Source organism: Strongylocentrotus purpuratus, unplaced genomic scaffold (genome assembly GCF_000002235.5).
Source record: "Strongylocentrotus purpuratus isolate Spur 01 unplaced genomic scaffold, Spur_5.0 spur5_scaffold_6, whole genome shotgun sequence".
In the NCBI taxonomy this organism is placed as follows: domain Eukaryota; kingdom Metazoa; phylum Echinodermata; class Echinoidea; order Camarodonta; family Strongylocentrotidae; genus Strongylocentrotus; species Strongylocentrotus purpuratus.
The window spans coordinates 30,505,087-30,522,160 of NW_022145612.1; the positions used below are offsets into that span (position 1 = coordinate 30,505,087).

Sequence of the window (17,074 nt, forward strand, 5' to 3'; positions counted from 1 at the left end):
ATCCTATATTTAAAAATACTTTTTTTTCATCTTTTATAAAGGTGGTACTCGCCCCCTCCCCCCATCTTGACATAAATGTAACATACTTCATCATGAAAATTATAGTATTACACATTTTTATTCTATATGAACTACCTGCCAACCCAACAAATATATCTCGCCATTCTAAATCTTTAATTTCATCTAACTCAAAAAGTTGTACCAATTCCTGCCATATCCTTTGAACGCTCCCGCAAGATAATATTTCCTGCTTATAAAACGAAAATAAATTATCACCAACAAAACCAAATCTATGAAGATGCTCATAAGTATATATGGCTCCACGCTATACTTTAAATTGAAATTATCGTTGTTTTCTAATGAGTATAGTAATTCTTGGTCTAACAAATATTTCTTTTAATTCTTTATCTATAAAATCATAAACATTTTGCCCATCCCTTACCTGCAAATCATACGTTTGCTGTAGTGCTTTGATATAACACACACACACACACACGCACACAAGCACACCCAAACACACACACAAAAACACACGTTGTACACTTGTATGGCAACCTAAAGGTGTTTTTTAGTAGGAGAGAAAATTATGGGAGAGGGGAAAGAGTCGTGTAAACGAGATGATAAGATCTCCTCCCACACCCTCATTTTTACCTCAGAAGATGAATTTCAAAGTAAACTTCGACCACACAGACGAACGAAATTCTGATGTGCGATTTAAATCAGCCATTTATACAAATCATAGAGTTGGGTGACTGACCGACCCCCCCCCCCCCCTTATATAGTACTTCTGGGAATGAGTGCATTTTATCTGTCAATGTGGCGATATACATACGGATACATTTTTTTCTCAAATGTATTTACATATTTACATTTAATGGTACATTCCTGATTCAAAGACAGTAAAAATAAGAATGAAACGCTTCTTTCTTTACGTTATAGCAACAGTCTAACCAATGATTTCATTATCTTGCAGATTTTTTGACACGACCCCGATTGGACGAATCATGAACCGTTTTGCTTCTGACATGCAGAAACTCGATCAGGTATATATGCAGCATCAAAAGCAGTCTAAAAAACTGTTGTCAAGAGTAACGAATTCCTGTCTTTTTCAAACAGTGCCTATAGTATCTAAAAACATAATTTATTTTCATCTTACGATTGTTTTTTGGCAGAATGAGATTTGAAATCAAACACATTTGTTTCCTCCTTATCCACAAAACAAAACAAATATAAACTTTTTGTTTACATTAAAATACATGGCGGAAAGAACACCTTTGTAACATGTATCAAATCTTTCTATAATTTGTAATACATGAATTCTACACCAATAATGTTTATATATAAACAGACCTGAATTGTCTAAATATATATAACACATCTGTAGCTTAAACAATTAACTCATACACATCTCGTTCTTGAGATATTTTACCTTAACATCAATAAACAGACCAGTATATTGTCGTTTATTTAGTTATCAACTTTAACAAATTATACCTTCACAAATATCATGATCTCTTCTCAAAATAATCAACAACTGACTTCTCGTCACGTGAACGGTTAACTCCAGACCTGTATTGTCCGCTAACTTCACCCTTGATTACATCTTTCAAAATAGTCTTTATACAATGCATGCATCAACAATACACACTCAAACACGAAATAGTCCAATTGGCGATACTTTGTGAAAGTATGACGCTTGTAATTGAGTCGCCTTACAAACGATGCATACATACATTTCGTTACAGTACAAAATATATATAAATTTCTTTCTTTGTTTCTTTCAATTTACTGTATGAAACTCTAATTCGTTATATTGCATATTTTCTATTTTTATTTATCACATTTTTATATTGTACAGTGTTTAGATGCCCGTGCAGAGAGAGCAATGAATAAAATGAAAGAATGTGTAGAAAATAAAGGAAAAGAAAAATTGCCGAATGACACGAGACGAACATATTTTCAATTTTCCTTCTCTGTTGTAGACGCAAGGACCATTCATCTTGGGTTTATTTAAGTTCTTCTTGGCGACCATGACTGGAGTGATAATTAATGCAATTATCTCCTGGTATTTCATTGTGGCTATCATCCCCATCAGCCTGGCGTACATGCTCATTATGAAAGTCTTTATTGATAGCTCAAGGTAAGTGGGAAAATTGGCATGTATAGTGGTTGTCATGTAGCAGTTTTGGAATAGGTTTGTTTATAAGCTTGGGATTGGTTTTTGTTTTTATGTTTCACTTTAAATTAGGATTTTCTTTTTATTTTGATTCTATATTTATTCGTGGGTACTAGATGTAGTAAGACGCCGAATTGGTTGACAAGAACTATTTGTAATTACCTATATATAATCGACATGAGATGCCCTCTTACCCTCACACTCACTGTCTCTAAATGCCATAAGGCTAAATGCAATATTTGTTTTGTCCACATTGCAAAGCAGGTAGTTTTAGAGGATGGAGGGGTTAGGATGGATGAGGAGGGGTTAGGAGGAGAGAGGAGGGTGGGGTAGGAAGGGAATGGAGGTTTGAGGCTCGGTTTCTTGGGCAGGGTGCAACGGGGAGGGGGTCAGGAAGAACATTTTCATTTCCATCTTCGTTTAATGTAATAACGTTTAATATAATATTTGTAACTGCTTTTTTAATTTTTGTCTTTATTAATAATGTTATCAAAATCAATGATTTTATATGTAACAGATTGTCTTTTTATGTGTTAAATTTGGGGTTTTTTTAATGAAAAATAAAACTTATTCTGAAACAAAAAAAATAAAAAAAAGCACGGGTCAATAAAATCTATTGGTGGCAGGATATACAGATAAACCCAAGTTTTGAAACTGATACTGGGTTTTAATGAATTTTACATAATGATTTAACGTTATGATCATGAAATACATGTACCTCCGATCTTCTTGTCACAGCGGTGGGTAATGATTGTATTATAAATGCATAGTGAGCATGTGTGTTGTTTGACAATATTCATGATGAAAAGGGTTCACTTTTCACCAGAGATAGAGGCATTATATGGAAAAGTGTTAGTAGTAGGTGCAGTTTTGATAGTGGTAAGTAGTATTAGTCGGTAGTAGTAGTAGTAGTAGTAGGCTAGTAGTAGTAGTAGTAGTAGTAGTAGTAGTAGTAGTGGTAGTAGTAACAGTAGTAGTAGTGGTGGTGGTAGTGTTAGTGTTAGTGGTGGTAGTAGCAGTTGTACTAGTAGTGGTGGTGGTGGTGGTCATAGTAGTAAAAGTAGTAGTTGTAGTAGTAGTAGTAGTAGTAGTAGTAATAGTAGTAGTAGTAATAATACAACAATAGCTTCAATATCACCATCATATGTATATTTACAGAAGAATACAATAGGAATACTAATGCATATTATCATTATTTTTTTTCCTTTCTATGTAGACTGTACACATTAACAATGTTGACCTAACGTACGTAGGTAATTATCATAAAGACATTATCAAACTTTGAATATTTGTTTTCATATGAATAATACAGGGAAATGCAACGGTTGGTGAATATTTCCTCCTCACCCGTCTTCTCCCAGTTTACTGAGTCGCTTGGAGGTTTAGCTACTATTCGTGCCTACAGGTAATTAAGAGGCTTTTTATTGTAAATAAGGGATTTTTTTTAAAGATTTCACCAGATGTTAATATAGGCAACACAATACATACGAAACTTTCATGTCATTGTATATTTTTAAAAAATTATGTTAAAACAAACATGCTTACTCGTCTAATGTGTTAAACTAGATGCTATTTCCTTCTCTTTCTCATTCCACTTCCCATATATAGTGCCATTCCCTTTTAATGTGTAAGGTGTAAATTGAGACGATTTTATATATATATTTTTGTACAGACTTCAGAAAAGATTCAGGCAAAATATCGTCGGTAAAATCGAGAAAAACCACGTGGCTTTCTGCTTTCTTCAAGATAGTAACCGATGGCTTGGGATCAGATTGGTATGTATCAATTCAGGGATCAAACTTTAATGATGTTGCTCATAATGCATTTGACCTTTGTGTAATCGTGGCGATAGATATATTTGAACTCCAACTTTCATTATGGTGCTCATAATGTATACTTTTGTGTAATTGTGGCGATGGATGTGACCGACGTACAAGTTTGAATTTGATATTTATTGACGGTAATAAAATGCATGTTATTAACTATAAAGATGCTCTACATGAATTCGTCATGAGTTTATAAGAACTTGAAAGAGGTGGCTCAAATACAAATGTTTCTTCTAAAGGTCGTAAATAATTTAAGCTAAAACGAGGGGGAAAGAATGATCTTTATAGCAACACAAAATTTGTTCTGTTCGTATTAACGTGCATGCGTTCGGGAAGGCAGAGAGCAATTTCAAGTAAATAACATTTAGTCTCGTGAATCACAGAATAATATAAGTTGTGTATTAAAAGTTTTACCAATTAAATCTGTATATATCCAATTAAAGAATATCTTGTGCAGAACACCTGAATGAAAAAGGATGTGTGTGTTAAACAATATAGCATCAAACTTGTATTTTGTGAGTTCTTTTTTCACTTTCCCCTCAAAAATTTCAGATTGAATTGAATGACGGTTATTGTCTTTGGCATGTATGATCCTGCTTTCATTGTTCTGAAAGTCTTGATATATAATTAATGATTGTACTGAAAGGAGGCTGCACTTTAGAAAATTGGAGGTAAATTATCTGATAATAATTACGGCATCATCTAAATGATTTGTTAGAAACGTTTTCCCTTTAACATGAATGTCTTATTAACATTATTATCATTATTATTTTGCTCTATTTGACAAAGAATTTGATAGGAACCCTGATTGTTCTAGGAGCCGGACTGACTAGTCTTCCTGCATCAACTCTTCATCCAGCTACTTTTGGCGCTAGTCTTGTTGGTTTGGCAATAACATATGCAGTACAGGTAAATACAAATTTAACATTTCGTTAACTTTTTCTGAGAACTTAATATCGCGTAGCCATGCAGGAGGAGGCTTAGTAACAATGTGATTAAGATCTCACAACGTAATTTTCACGAATTGATACGGTCGAAAAAAATAGGAGATGGTCATAATCAAAGGGAAATGAGAATAAAGTGAAAAAGAGAGAGAGAGGGGGAGAGAGAGAGAGAGAGAGAGAGAGAGAAACAGGGAGGGGGGAGAACCATTTATCAACTTCAAGAAAACTTGTAAATATTGAATCTCGGAAATTTGCAACATCAAAATGCAAACCAGTATTTAATCAGCTTTCCAGGATTACATGATAATTGATTCTCTTCCTTAGGCTGCAAATTCCATGACATGGGTTGTTCGTAATTCAACCAGTGTCGAGTTGGGCATGAATTCCGTAGAGAGGATCAAATACTATACCAAGGTAGAGAACGAGAAATATGAAGGTAACTCATCATGCGTAATTAAGTTTGGTCATGTAGGCTAATATCTTCCTTTAAGATATACCACAATATAACTAGTCAAGAATTTGTAACTTGAATGAGGTGATGTCTATTCTAATGTTTGTAATAAAGAACGCATTTTCACGATTTTCTTTCTTTTTCTTAATTAAAAAAATTGACCCTCCGGGAATGGAACCTGGGTCGCCAAGACCAATATACCACATAGACATTGGACGTAAACGAAAAATGCGATCTCAAATCACATCTTTTAGTCAAGATAAGGCCATGATCCCAACATCTGATTAAATAATAAATGTTACTTTCCGTGCTGAGAATTTTCTCAGCTACAACAAATCCGAAGCTGGAAGAAAATCGAGCGAATTTTTTTTTGGAGATTTTGCTCAAACAAGACTGGAATGTAGAATTTCAGAAAAAGTCACCTCATATAAAGAATACACGCAAAATTGGGAAAATTGACATGCCTCCATTAATCGAAAGAATGGGCGCTGATGCCATTGTTAAAATGAGAAATAAATGTCACCTGCTGCGTACAGAATCGTATCAGGGATTGGGAGAGATATGATCAAAATTTACAGAGATACACTTAATTTCCTATAAATATGCTGACGTCATAATATGCAAATTCGTATTTGAGTTTCGTGGCGATTATAATGACGTCACGATGTACTTAATGGCCAAATAAGACATGAAATCATATCTCCGACTCATACTCTATCCAAATATGAAGAAAAAAATGAGGGTCCCAGAGCACCCTAAAGAGCTCTAATGGATTTTTGATAGGCATGTTTTTGCCCATATATGCTATGTATTACAAGAGCTCACGCGCACGGACATTTATCTTCGGAACGGACGCTCATTCCGTTATGAATGATCATAAAGAGATAAACATGGGTTCAAATGGTTCAGAAGGGTATGTAAAATACCATGAAAGAAAAAAACAATGGTGATTCTATGTTGCGTACAGCCATGATGTACGAAAACTCGAGCGTGGTCGTGTACAAAATGAATGAAATGGAATTTGAGATGATTCTGAAGAATTTTTTAATTTTGCGCAAGAACTGATGCACGGACGTACGCGTACGCACGCGTCTTACTATTTGAAATTGACCGGACGGATATTGACCTTAATCATGATAAAAATGAATGATAAAGGACATTCCGTTGAAAAAAAAATATTAACAAAATTAAAAAAATTAAAAAAATGATCATGAGTTGATTTCCAAAAAAGTTCACAAAATGGCGCCTGGATGCCGTTACGATGATCTGGCGTCCCTGAAAAGTCACGCAGTTCTAAGTTGGACTAAGATCTATCATCATTGCAAGTTTCAATTGCTTTATCCTTTCTTGAGATATCCTGCGAACAATTTATGGCAGAATAATAATAAATTATATATATATATATATATATATATATATAATTATAATAAAAATCCTAACGAAATCAAAAGGTGATACGTATAATAAATAACTTAAAATCTTGACGAAATCAAAAGGTGATACGTATTATCTAATTATCGATTAATCTAAAACAGACTAGTGCCTGACAAACAATTACACAACGCTGATCAATGTGAAATGTTAATACGTTCATAAAAATTGTATCCATACATAATGATTCTAGATCTGACATTGTAGCTAGTGTGTAAATCTGGAATGAATATTCACCGGTTCAAAGACATAAACTTTGTAAAAGTGTGTAAACTGTCTTAATCTGATTTGATGATACACAAAGTTTGAACCAAAGTGTTATTCTTTTCATTCCAAACTCAGCTTCTGCCATATCCCTGAGAAAGCTTGTAATGAATTGTGTTTAAAAACAAAAAGATGGTGTAAGTGTATACAAGCGCACATGATAGGAAGACTTGTTGACAAGTTTTTGGATCAGCAAACTTTATCATTGATTTATTTTAAAACAGGGTCTGTGACTCCAAGCCGTAATTGGCCAGAGATGGGCCATGTAATATACAATCGAGTACATGCTAGGTATGCGGCTACCCTACCTGCTATCCTTCATTATGTTAGCATTGATTTCAAACCAGGCATGAAGGTAATCTATTCTATATCCATCCCATCATTCTTGTATTCTATTAAATTTCATCTCCACAGCAAAACTCATTCATTGGTGTATAATATCGATGACAATATCCAATTAGGTGAATGTCGAAATCACTTTTGATGAATGCCATTTCTGAAATCAGGAGTAATACAAGAGTGAAATAATATTTTGGTAGATGATATCCGTAATTTAAAATGCCTGACCTCTAAAGAGTGACCAAAGTTATATTTAATTTATTTGGAAAATAAGACATCCTCTCTTCCAATTATATTTCGTCTGAAATGGTCAAATTAGCACCTTTTATTACTCTTACTGTTATTCTAGAAAAAATAAAGCGCTTCAAATTTTAAGAAGTTATATTCAGAATATCTTATGTGATTTATATATATTTCATATGATTTGTATTAGACGAAACCAGGCTCCAATTATTTGATGTAGATTAATCATTTTCTAACTCCATAGGTTGCTGGGTGGTATGATAAATCAGTTTGTCTGACCAAAAATGATAATTTGACTTTGACAATTCTTGTAACTTTCCTTTTGATAGGCGAATTCTTACAATATTTGCGAGATCTAATTCTCTTTGTTCTTAAAATATACCAAGTATTGGCATTTATCACTTACTTGTATAGGTTGGTATTTGTGGCCGAACAGGGAGTGGGAAGTCTTCGCTGACACTGACACTTTTCCGCATCATCGATACATTTAAAGGTATGTTCCCTATATAGTCTTATATTAATAAAGAATGAGCGAAGTAATAGAAAAACATATAAATAATGTGACTGTGACCCATAAAATGACGCTCTCGTTCTTCTTAAAACGTTTATATTTCACATTTGTTTACATTATCCTTTATAGGCATATCTAAAACATCAATATATTGTACTCAATTGTTATCGCCTGATTGATGCATTTGATATCAACCAGTAAATATGCCCACATGAATGTACACGTTATATGATAGACCTACTACGAAGTAGGTCCATGCAGGGGCGTCGCTAAAAGGAGAGGGGTGTCGGGGTGCGACATCCCCCTCCCACCTATCAGGATTTTGTCAGTTAACGTGCGCTTCCCGTCGGAAAATGAGAAAGGGCAGAGGAAATAAATAAGAGGGAAAGAAAAAAGAAACGAAAAAAGGGAAAGGAAAAGAAAGAAAAAAAGGAAAGGAAAGGAAAAGAAAGAGAAAAGAAGAAAGAAAGAGAAAAAAACATCCCCCACTGAAAAAGGTCTATATATAGCGATGCACCTGGGTGGCTGGGTGCCTGAGTCCATGGTTATATCCAAAAACCAAGATCAAATAGCCGTGGTAATGTTTAGTGTTGAAATTTCTCCGTTATCTGTATTTGTAGCCTGCAGGTTGAGGACGGTAAATTGAATAATCATGACTGTGACGATTTACCAAAACATCTATGAGTGTATTTTGAGGATGTTGATGTTTGTCCTCATATTCCATTTTGAACCAGCTCTGAGGATGTGCTCTGAGGATTTGCTTAATATTTGATATTTTGCAGAATTGCATTACTCTCCATGTTATTGTGTTTGTAAAATAGACGCTTTGCTGATCACTATAGAGGAGATGGTTTATCCTAAACTTTACAGGAAACCATAGTATATCCAGAAGTAGTAAACGCTTCCCATAGCTTTGGATAACAAAACTTGTTTGCAGTCCCATCTATTCAGTCTGTTGTGTACAACCATGAACTTAATAGAACCATGCATCGAAATCTCAGAATGCATAACAACAAGAAGAAAAATATGCCAGGAAAATTTCTACCTACACCACAAGGCCAGGAGCCATCAAAGAGGCAGCCTTTTATTGCCCATTTGGGCATTGACGAGGCGGTACAAGAAGCGAGGGGCATGACAGCTGATCTGGGGGCAGCATCAACACACAGCTCAATCATGGGCTGTCTGATCTGAGCAGCTAAGCGAGAGTATGGCTGGAGACAGTCAAATCTCACAAATCATTTCCAAGGCCGTGGATGCAGCTATCAAAGCTGCATTGCCACAGATCATTAATGCTGTGAAGGAGGCATGTTTCTCTACTATTAAAGCAAATTTGAACCCTCATCTCCTGCGAATCCAATTCAAGCAGGATGAGATGCAGCAAGAGATGAGGAGGGATAACCTCCGCCTAACTGGTCTGCCAGAATCTCAGGAGGAGGAGACTGAGGATCAGCTGATCAACAGTGTGAAAGCAGTTGCAAAGGAGGCTGGAGTGGATATCCGTTCGGAGGACATTTCAGCGTGCCATCGCCTTGGAAAAAAGAGAGAAGGAGGAAAGAGCAGGCAAACCGTTGTGCGATTTCAATCTAAAAGGAAAGGAGACAATGAAAGGTGTATTTATAAATGAAGACCTGAGTGCAATGTGCCATGCACTACTGATGAGGGCGAAGGTTGCACCAAATGTAAAATCCGCCACAAGCAGGTATGGGAACATTTCCTGCAAAATGAGCAATGGAGAGAGCAAGGTTGTCAAGAGCCCAGATGATCTTTTTGATCTGGGTCTGGATGACATTGACTACGGAGACTTCAAGCTCCACTTCCTAGCCTAGGCTAAATATACTCTTTATACATTTAAACTGAGTTCTTTATTATATTTTAATAATGATAGATATTAATAATGATGAAGAATATACATTTGATGTATCCTCATACAATACTAGTCCAAGTGACTTTGACGGTACATTGCAAAATGTATTTGAAAATTCATTTAGTATCACTCATGTAAATATTAGATCATTAAATAAAAACATTAATGAATTGCACCTACTGTATGATCATTCTATAAAGCACAAATTTGATATTATTGCCCTTTCAGAAGTTTGGAATGTTACTAGTGTAGACACATTCCCATTAACAGATTATGTTTTGGAGGTTAACTGCCGCCAGGGGAATGAGAGAGGAGGTGGAGTAGGAGCATACATTCACAAACAAGTGAATTATGAAATACTTGATTTTAACATTGCTCATGCAGAAAGCTTGTGGTTAAAAGTGTCTAAGAATAATATTGATAACTTTGTGATAGGTGTGATTTATAGGAAACCAAATACGAACATTGATGAGTTTCTAAATGGCTTACTTGGTGTATTAGAAAACATAAATATTGGTAGAGCAAATGTAGTTTTAATAGGTGATTACAATATTGATCTTTTACTAACAGGTACGCCAAAGATATCTGATTTTTTGAGCGCAATAGAATCTACAGGAATGCAACAGATAATTTCGTCGCCAACCATGATGACAAATTTGACTTCGTCTCTCATTGATCATGTGTATACTAATGTGCATAATTACGCCATTCATTCAGGCGTTATTGAAACTGATGTTTCGGATCATTTTCCAATTTTTGTGATTTTTAAAGGTCAAAATGGTTCAGGAAAGAGCTCTTATGTGAAGAAGGTTACTCGATCATATAGAAAGTACAACGTCTGTCTATTTCAAGAAGATCTGTCAAAACTGAATTGGCAGTATATATATAGATATGGAAATGTGAATGTAGCTTATGAGAATTTTTATGATATGTTTGTAAATGCATGTGATAAACATGCACCTAATGTGACATTCAGCAGTTCAAAGAAAATATCTACACCAAAAAAGCCTTGGATATCAACAGGTATTGTAAAATCTATCAGGAAGAAGCATAGTCTGTATAAAAAATATAGGTCATCAAATTTTAATGAAGAGTATGGAAATGAATACAAGAAATATAGAAATATGTTAGTAACTATTATAAAGAATGCTAAAGAATGTATTATAGTGAGTCCTTTAGCGAAAATAGAAATAATATGAGGAAGACCTGGGGAATTATTAAAGAGTTAATTAGTAGAAATGATAAAAATAAGAAAACAAAGATTGAACAGTTACTTATTTGTGATGAGGGAACAAATAAAGTTGTGTCTTCAGATGAGGGCATAGCTAATGAACTTAATAATTATTTTGTTTCTATTGGATCAACATTAGCAAAGAAGATTCCAACTGTTAATCTTAATTTCGAAAACTATTTAGCTAGAAGAAATGAAAAATCCTTCTTTTGGAAACCCATAAAAGAAACAGAATTTTTTGATAATCTAAATGCTCTCGATGCTAAGAAATCCCATGGATATGACAAATTGCCAGTAAGATTAATTAAGGATGCGATACCCTATATTGTTGCGCCACTGACGTACATATTCAATTTGTCATTAGAAAAGGGAGAGTTCCCAGATGCATTGAAGACGGCAAAAGTGACTCCTTTATACAAAAAGGACCAAAGACCGACCCTGGAAATTACAGGCCCATTTCTGTTCTACCAGTCATTGCAAAGGTCTTTGAGAAATTAGCTAATGGTCGTCTAATGAATTTCTTAGAATCTAACAAGATTTTGTATGAACATCAGTACGGTTTTCGCAAGCGATATAGTACAAAGTTATCATTAATAAATCTTGAAGATACACTTACAAAATCAATGGATAAAGGTAAACCAACGCTAGGTATTTTTATAGATTTTAAGAAAGCATTCGATACTATTGATCACGAAATCCTATAAGGAAAGTTAAAAAATTACAGTATACGAGGCATAGTATTGCAATGGTTTCAAAGTTACCTTTCAAATCGATCGCAAGTCTTATGCTACAAGGAAATAATATCAAGTAGGAGAAGGATAACATATGGTGTCCCTCAAGGTTCAGTCCTCGGGCCCACTTTGTTTTTATTATATATTAATGATTTACCATCTTTTACTAATTATTTTGAATTTAGATTATTTGCTGATGATTCAAACCTATTTCATACTTTTGATAAAAGACAGAAGGAAATAGATATGAATGAAGTAAATGTCAAAATTTTTGGAAGTCCAAAAATGGTGTTTTGTTAACAAGTTCACAATAAACTTAAAGAAAACAAATTATATGCTCATTAAGGGACAATTGCAATCATGTGAAATTAGGGGTATTTTAAAACTCAGTGATACAGTGATAGATAGAGTCAGTGTAGCATCTTTCGTAGGAATTCAAATTGATGAAACTTTGATGTGAAAAAGAGCAAATTCAGAACGTTGATAAGTGTATACGGAGGAAGATTGGACTGCTGTGTAAGTTGAGGTACTATGTGCCTAAGCACATTCTCATGCTCTTGTATAAATCCTTTATCCAGCCGCACATACTTTATGGTATTGAAGTTTGGGGAAGTTGCTATAAAAGTCATTTAAATTGCATACTATTGGCACAGAAAATGGCCATGCGTGTGATAACATTTTCCCCATTTATAACAAGTTCAAAGGCACTGTTCGTAGTCTACAGGTATTAGATGTGCATAATCTGTTCGAGCATTCAGTATCGACATTTGAATATGATCTGCAGAAAGGACATCTACCACATTCGTTCATGGATTACTTTGTTTTAATGAATCACATGTATAGAACAAGAGGGAGAGAACATTTAATGCTACGATTACCTAAATTTAGTAAGACACGTGGGACTTTTTCAATTTCTTTCATTGGAGCAAAGCTGTGGAATAATTTGCCCATAAATATCAGAGAAGAAAAAACAAGATCATCATTTCGTCAAAATCTCAGAATTAAACTCCTAAGCAGAGATGAATTATAAGGATCAAATAATATGATATTAAGACAAAATAAGTGTTAATATGACTTTGCATACAGTTTTAGAAACTCGGAGAACCAATCCCGACTAGCACTCGTGCTAACTTTTGGTTCTCCCTTTAACAACATTTTAAGTTTTTAAGTTTAGAAATATCCTTTATTTGAATCACTTATACGTTATTGGAACTCTGTGAATTTCAATTCCAGCCACAAATCTCTACGTATTATTAAGTTATAGCTAATTCACAGGTTTTGATATGACATGATATATGATTAACTTAATTTTGTATGGTTCAACTATGGATATTTTCTTTTTCTTTGAAACCCATGTACATGGATATGTATACGACATGTTATTTTTGTTACCCACTTGAATACATTGTGTAACATTGTGTTATGTTGTTTTTGTTGTTAATAAATTCAAATTCAAAAAGAAGAAAAAAATTATATGTTGATTATGATGTTTATTAATCTCCAGGATCTATTCACATCGATGGGATCGATATCGGGAAGCTGTCTCTCGTCGATTTGCGAAGTCGTCTTGCCATCATACCTCAAGACCCTTTCATGTTCACAGGAACAGTTAGGTCAGTTGATATATTCACAGATCAAATTTCGTAGTCAGTATAACATATCTCTTTGTAGACAAAAATCAGGTTTGACAATCATGTATCAATATCATATATTAAAGTTTCATTTTAACTTCACTTTCAGGTCATGTCATCATAATAAAATGGATTCTCCACTCACATCCACGAGACCAATACCAGACCAACAGATAACCGAAACAAATAACATGTTATCCGGAATGGCTAAGAATCAGTCGGTTTGGAGTCGGTTTGGAGTCGGTTTGTTAGTGTGACTGAGATATAAGTAGCTCGTTATTCAGTTGCACTTTTCCACAATGTACCAAGTATTATACCGTGGCGCACTCCATGGCCTGCAATGGTATTCATCAGAATTAAAAACTCGATTCAATAATCATCCCACCACCAAAAAAAAAATGAATTCCTGAAGTTCCATCCATTCTTACGGCCTTTATTCTCTTGATCATTCTTCTATCTGACTAATGAAGATTCAACTTGGACCCTGAGGAAAGGCGATCAGATGCTGAGATATGGGAAGCATTGGAAGTTGCCCAACTCAAGGAGCTTGTGAGAGATCTTCCAAACAATCTCGGTAGGTTCATTTTCTTCTTACAAAATTATAAATGATCAAGGTGCATTAACTTTAATTCGATTTTGAAAAGTATCAAAAAATGAAATAAAAAACCAACATTTCCTCTGTATACAGGAAGTGATTTGAAATTATGAGCTACATTTTATGAAACATGGCTTTTATGAAAGGATGTCTACAATAGTTTGCATGTGATTATTTTGCTACAACTAACATGTTTTTTTATTTTGCCTTTTGCTAAACTGGGAATTCAAATCTCTAGACTCGATGGTACACGAAGGAGGAGATAACTTCAGTGTGGGTGAAAGACAACTCTTCTGCCTTGCTCGGGCTATACTAAAAAAAACTCGCATTTTGATAATGGATGAAGCAACGGCCTCCATTGATGTCCACACGGTAAATTTATTTGTTTTATTAATTCCCCGCAGTCCACTTTTACGTTTTCTTGATGTTGCCATCGTTATGACTTTCCATTAGACATTATTTTTCTCTTTCTTTTTTAATCAACTTATCTTGCTAACCTTAATGATTTCCTTCGTGTTAAACATTTTCTATATTCCAAAGGGATAATGTTCTATGAAAAGGCATTACATCTTTATTTACGTTATAAGTGCCTATTCTTCAATCCATTTAATATATGTTGTGTTTTGCTTTGACAGTAGAAACAATTCAATGTTTATTCCATATTTATTCACAGGATGCTATTCTACAGGAAGTCGTCGCAACTGCTTTCCATAAGGAAACCGTCATCACGATTGCGGTAAGTTTTTAAAAATCAAAAGATCTGTAACACAAGTATCTTTATTCAACGATATTCGTCGACGATCATAATTAATTAATTTGAGACTTTTATTCTAAAACCTGTTCTATAACATTACTCATCGGTTTATAATTTAAATAACATATCTATGTACATCATCAATAAATGGACTCCCAATTGGTGACGTCTCACCTTTAGTGACAAAGAAAGAAATTTTAATAGAAGAAGAGAAAGATGAAGAAAAGGACAAAAAGAAGAAGAAGAAGAAGATGTAGTAAGAAAAAAGAAAAAGATTAAGGAGGAGAAAAAGAAGAAGAAGGAGGAGAAGGAAAAGGAGGAGGAGAAGATGGAGTAGAAGAAGAAGGAGAGGAAGAAGCTGAAGAAGAAGAAGCTGAAGAAGAAGAGGGGGAAGAAGAAGGAGGAGGAGGAGAAGAATACGAAAATGAAGAGAAAAAGAAAAAGATAAAGAAAATTAGGAGAAGTATGGGGTAGCTGGAAGGAGAAGAAAAAAATATACAGAAAAGAAAGGGAAAAAAAAGAACAGTATAGGGTAGAAATGTTTTTTTTTTTTAAATCTTTAACGTCTACTTTGTTATTCAATGTACGTTAACCAGGTTATATGTCTCTTTTGTAAATTGTATAACAGCATCGTGTGTCAACTATCCTGGATTCAGATCAGATTGTTGTACTCTCCGAAGGACACGTCGCAGAGGTGGGAACACCAGGATCTCTGCTGAAGAAAAAAACTAGTATCTTCGCTTCTCTTGTCAGGAATAAGCTTTAACTAAACAAAGTTTCCATCAGCTTGATTACGATTATGTCACTTCCAATTGTTCACATTATTGGAATTTAAGAATGTCATTTTTAACAGTGCAATCGGATATGCATGGTGTTGAAATGATTTTTTTTTTTTTTTTAATATTTCATGCGGCTGTGGTCGGGTGAGAACAAGTGGTAAATAAAAAGGGCTGTTGGTATATTAATCAATATATTTTAGATTTAAAGAGCGCACTCGTTGTGGGCACAAGCACAATTTAAGTGTTAAAGATACTATGTCCCTTTTGCAGGCAGCCAACATCAAATTCTGTAGAACTTTGCAAGACTTATGAATATGTCATGTATGTCCTATCTGTGAAATTTAAACGTTAGCAGTGTCCTAATATTCAAATTATGCAAGGAAATCCGTTAACTTGCTAGACTTCACTGTCAGACACTAACTGATTGAATCTTTGCGCAGCATAAAACGTACGACTATTCAGTACAATGGTCTGAAAATCAGAAAATTACTTACTGGCTCTATAGCTCTTAAGTCGATTCGACAACTAATAGTCGCTATTTTCCCACTTAAAGACATTTTCAAGCCCCCCCCCCTTTTTTTTTTTAGGGAAGTTCCAAATTAGTATTTTCTTTCAAATGCCGTTGGAATTTAACCTTTCCACTTTGTTGGCCTGCAAATGGGACATAGTACCTTTAAAGGTCTTGTGAATGTGGTATCTTTATATTACCTCCTTTGATTTAATGTATGTGGCCAAACAAAATGATGTAAATGTTACGAGGTTCTCGCGTTTTCTTATATGATGAATGAAGAGCCCTTCTATTATGATGTATCTAATTGGGTTTATAACTCATTCATCTATGAGCATAATGTTTCCTTTATGGCGCTCATAATTCGGCGCCCCTATATAACCTGGATTTGTTAAAGCTATACAGACTGCAATGCATTAGGAATTTCTTCTGACAAGGTAACCATGTACTTTTGATAGGATGATGAAAGCTTTTGTGATAGTAATTACTTTAATTATGCCGTCACGGTGACCCTTATTGTTGGAATACTCCTCAGGGAATGAAGATGATGCAGATTGTGTGTATGAATGGATCCGATGACCTAGAAAATAATAGCATCTGTAAAGCGCTTACGGAGACAATTTTTCGGATTAAGCGGTGTATGAATCCAGGTTTATTATTATTATTATTATTATCAGTATTGTACTTCACCTGGTTCGTGAGTAGAATGACATATTGAATGTATTAACTAAATAATTGTAATGCTCATGCCATTGGTGTAAGAAATAATATGAAACGAATTTACAACGCATTTCAA

The 17,074-nt window shown here is 34.5% G+C and overlaps 2 protein-coding genes across 5 annotated transcripts in view; both read left to right on the top strand.

Moving 5' to 3' along the window:
* Nucleotides 1-16,097, top strand: part of LOC100889760 (ATP-binding cassette sub-family C member 9) — a 64,946-nt gene extending 48,849 nt beyond the window's left edge. For 3 of the 4 annotated variants that reach the window (XM_031000312.1, XM_031000311.1, XM_031000310.1), the window contains exons 20-32: nt 974-1,043; nt 1,983-2,140; nt 3,489-3,581; nt 3,849-3,951; nt 4,792-4,911; nt 5,271-5,382; nt 7,317-7,447; nt 8,089-8,167; nt 13,516-13,624; nt 14,113-14,216; nt 14,476-14,609; nt 14,911-14,973; nt 15,620-16,097. In XM_031000312.1, coding sequence (XP_030856172.1) covers nt 974-1,043; nt 1,983-2,140; nt 3,489-3,581; nt 3,849-3,951; nt 4,792-4,911; nt 5,271-5,382; nt 7,317-7,447; nt 8,089-8,167; nt 13,516-13,624; nt 14,113-14,216; nt 14,476-14,609; nt 14,911-14,973; nt 15,620-15,757 — 1,414 coding nt within the window. In that variant the 3' untranslated portion in view covers nt 15,758-16,097. Of the gene's footprint in view, nt 1-973; nt 1,044-1,982; nt 2,141-3,488; nt 3,582-3,848; nt 3,952-4,791; nt 4,912-5,270; nt 5,383-7,316; nt 7,448-8,088; nt 8,168-13,515; nt 13,625-14,112; nt 14,217-14,475; nt 14,610-14,910; nt 14,974-15,619 lie in introns of those variants that run through there. The other variant, XM_031000313.1, reaches the window with a different exon arrangement.
* Nucleotides 16,098-16,822: 725 nt separating this feature from the next.
* Nucleotides 16,823-17,074, top strand: part of LOC115929871 (ATP-binding cassette sub-family C member 9-like) — a 10,415-nt gene continuing 10,163 nt past the window's right edge. Inside the window, exon 1 of the mRNA XM_030999965.1 lies at nt 16,823-16,834. Coding sequence (XP_030855825.1) covers nt 16,823-16,834 — 12 coding nt within the window. The remainder of the gene's footprint in view (nt 16,835-17,074) is intronic.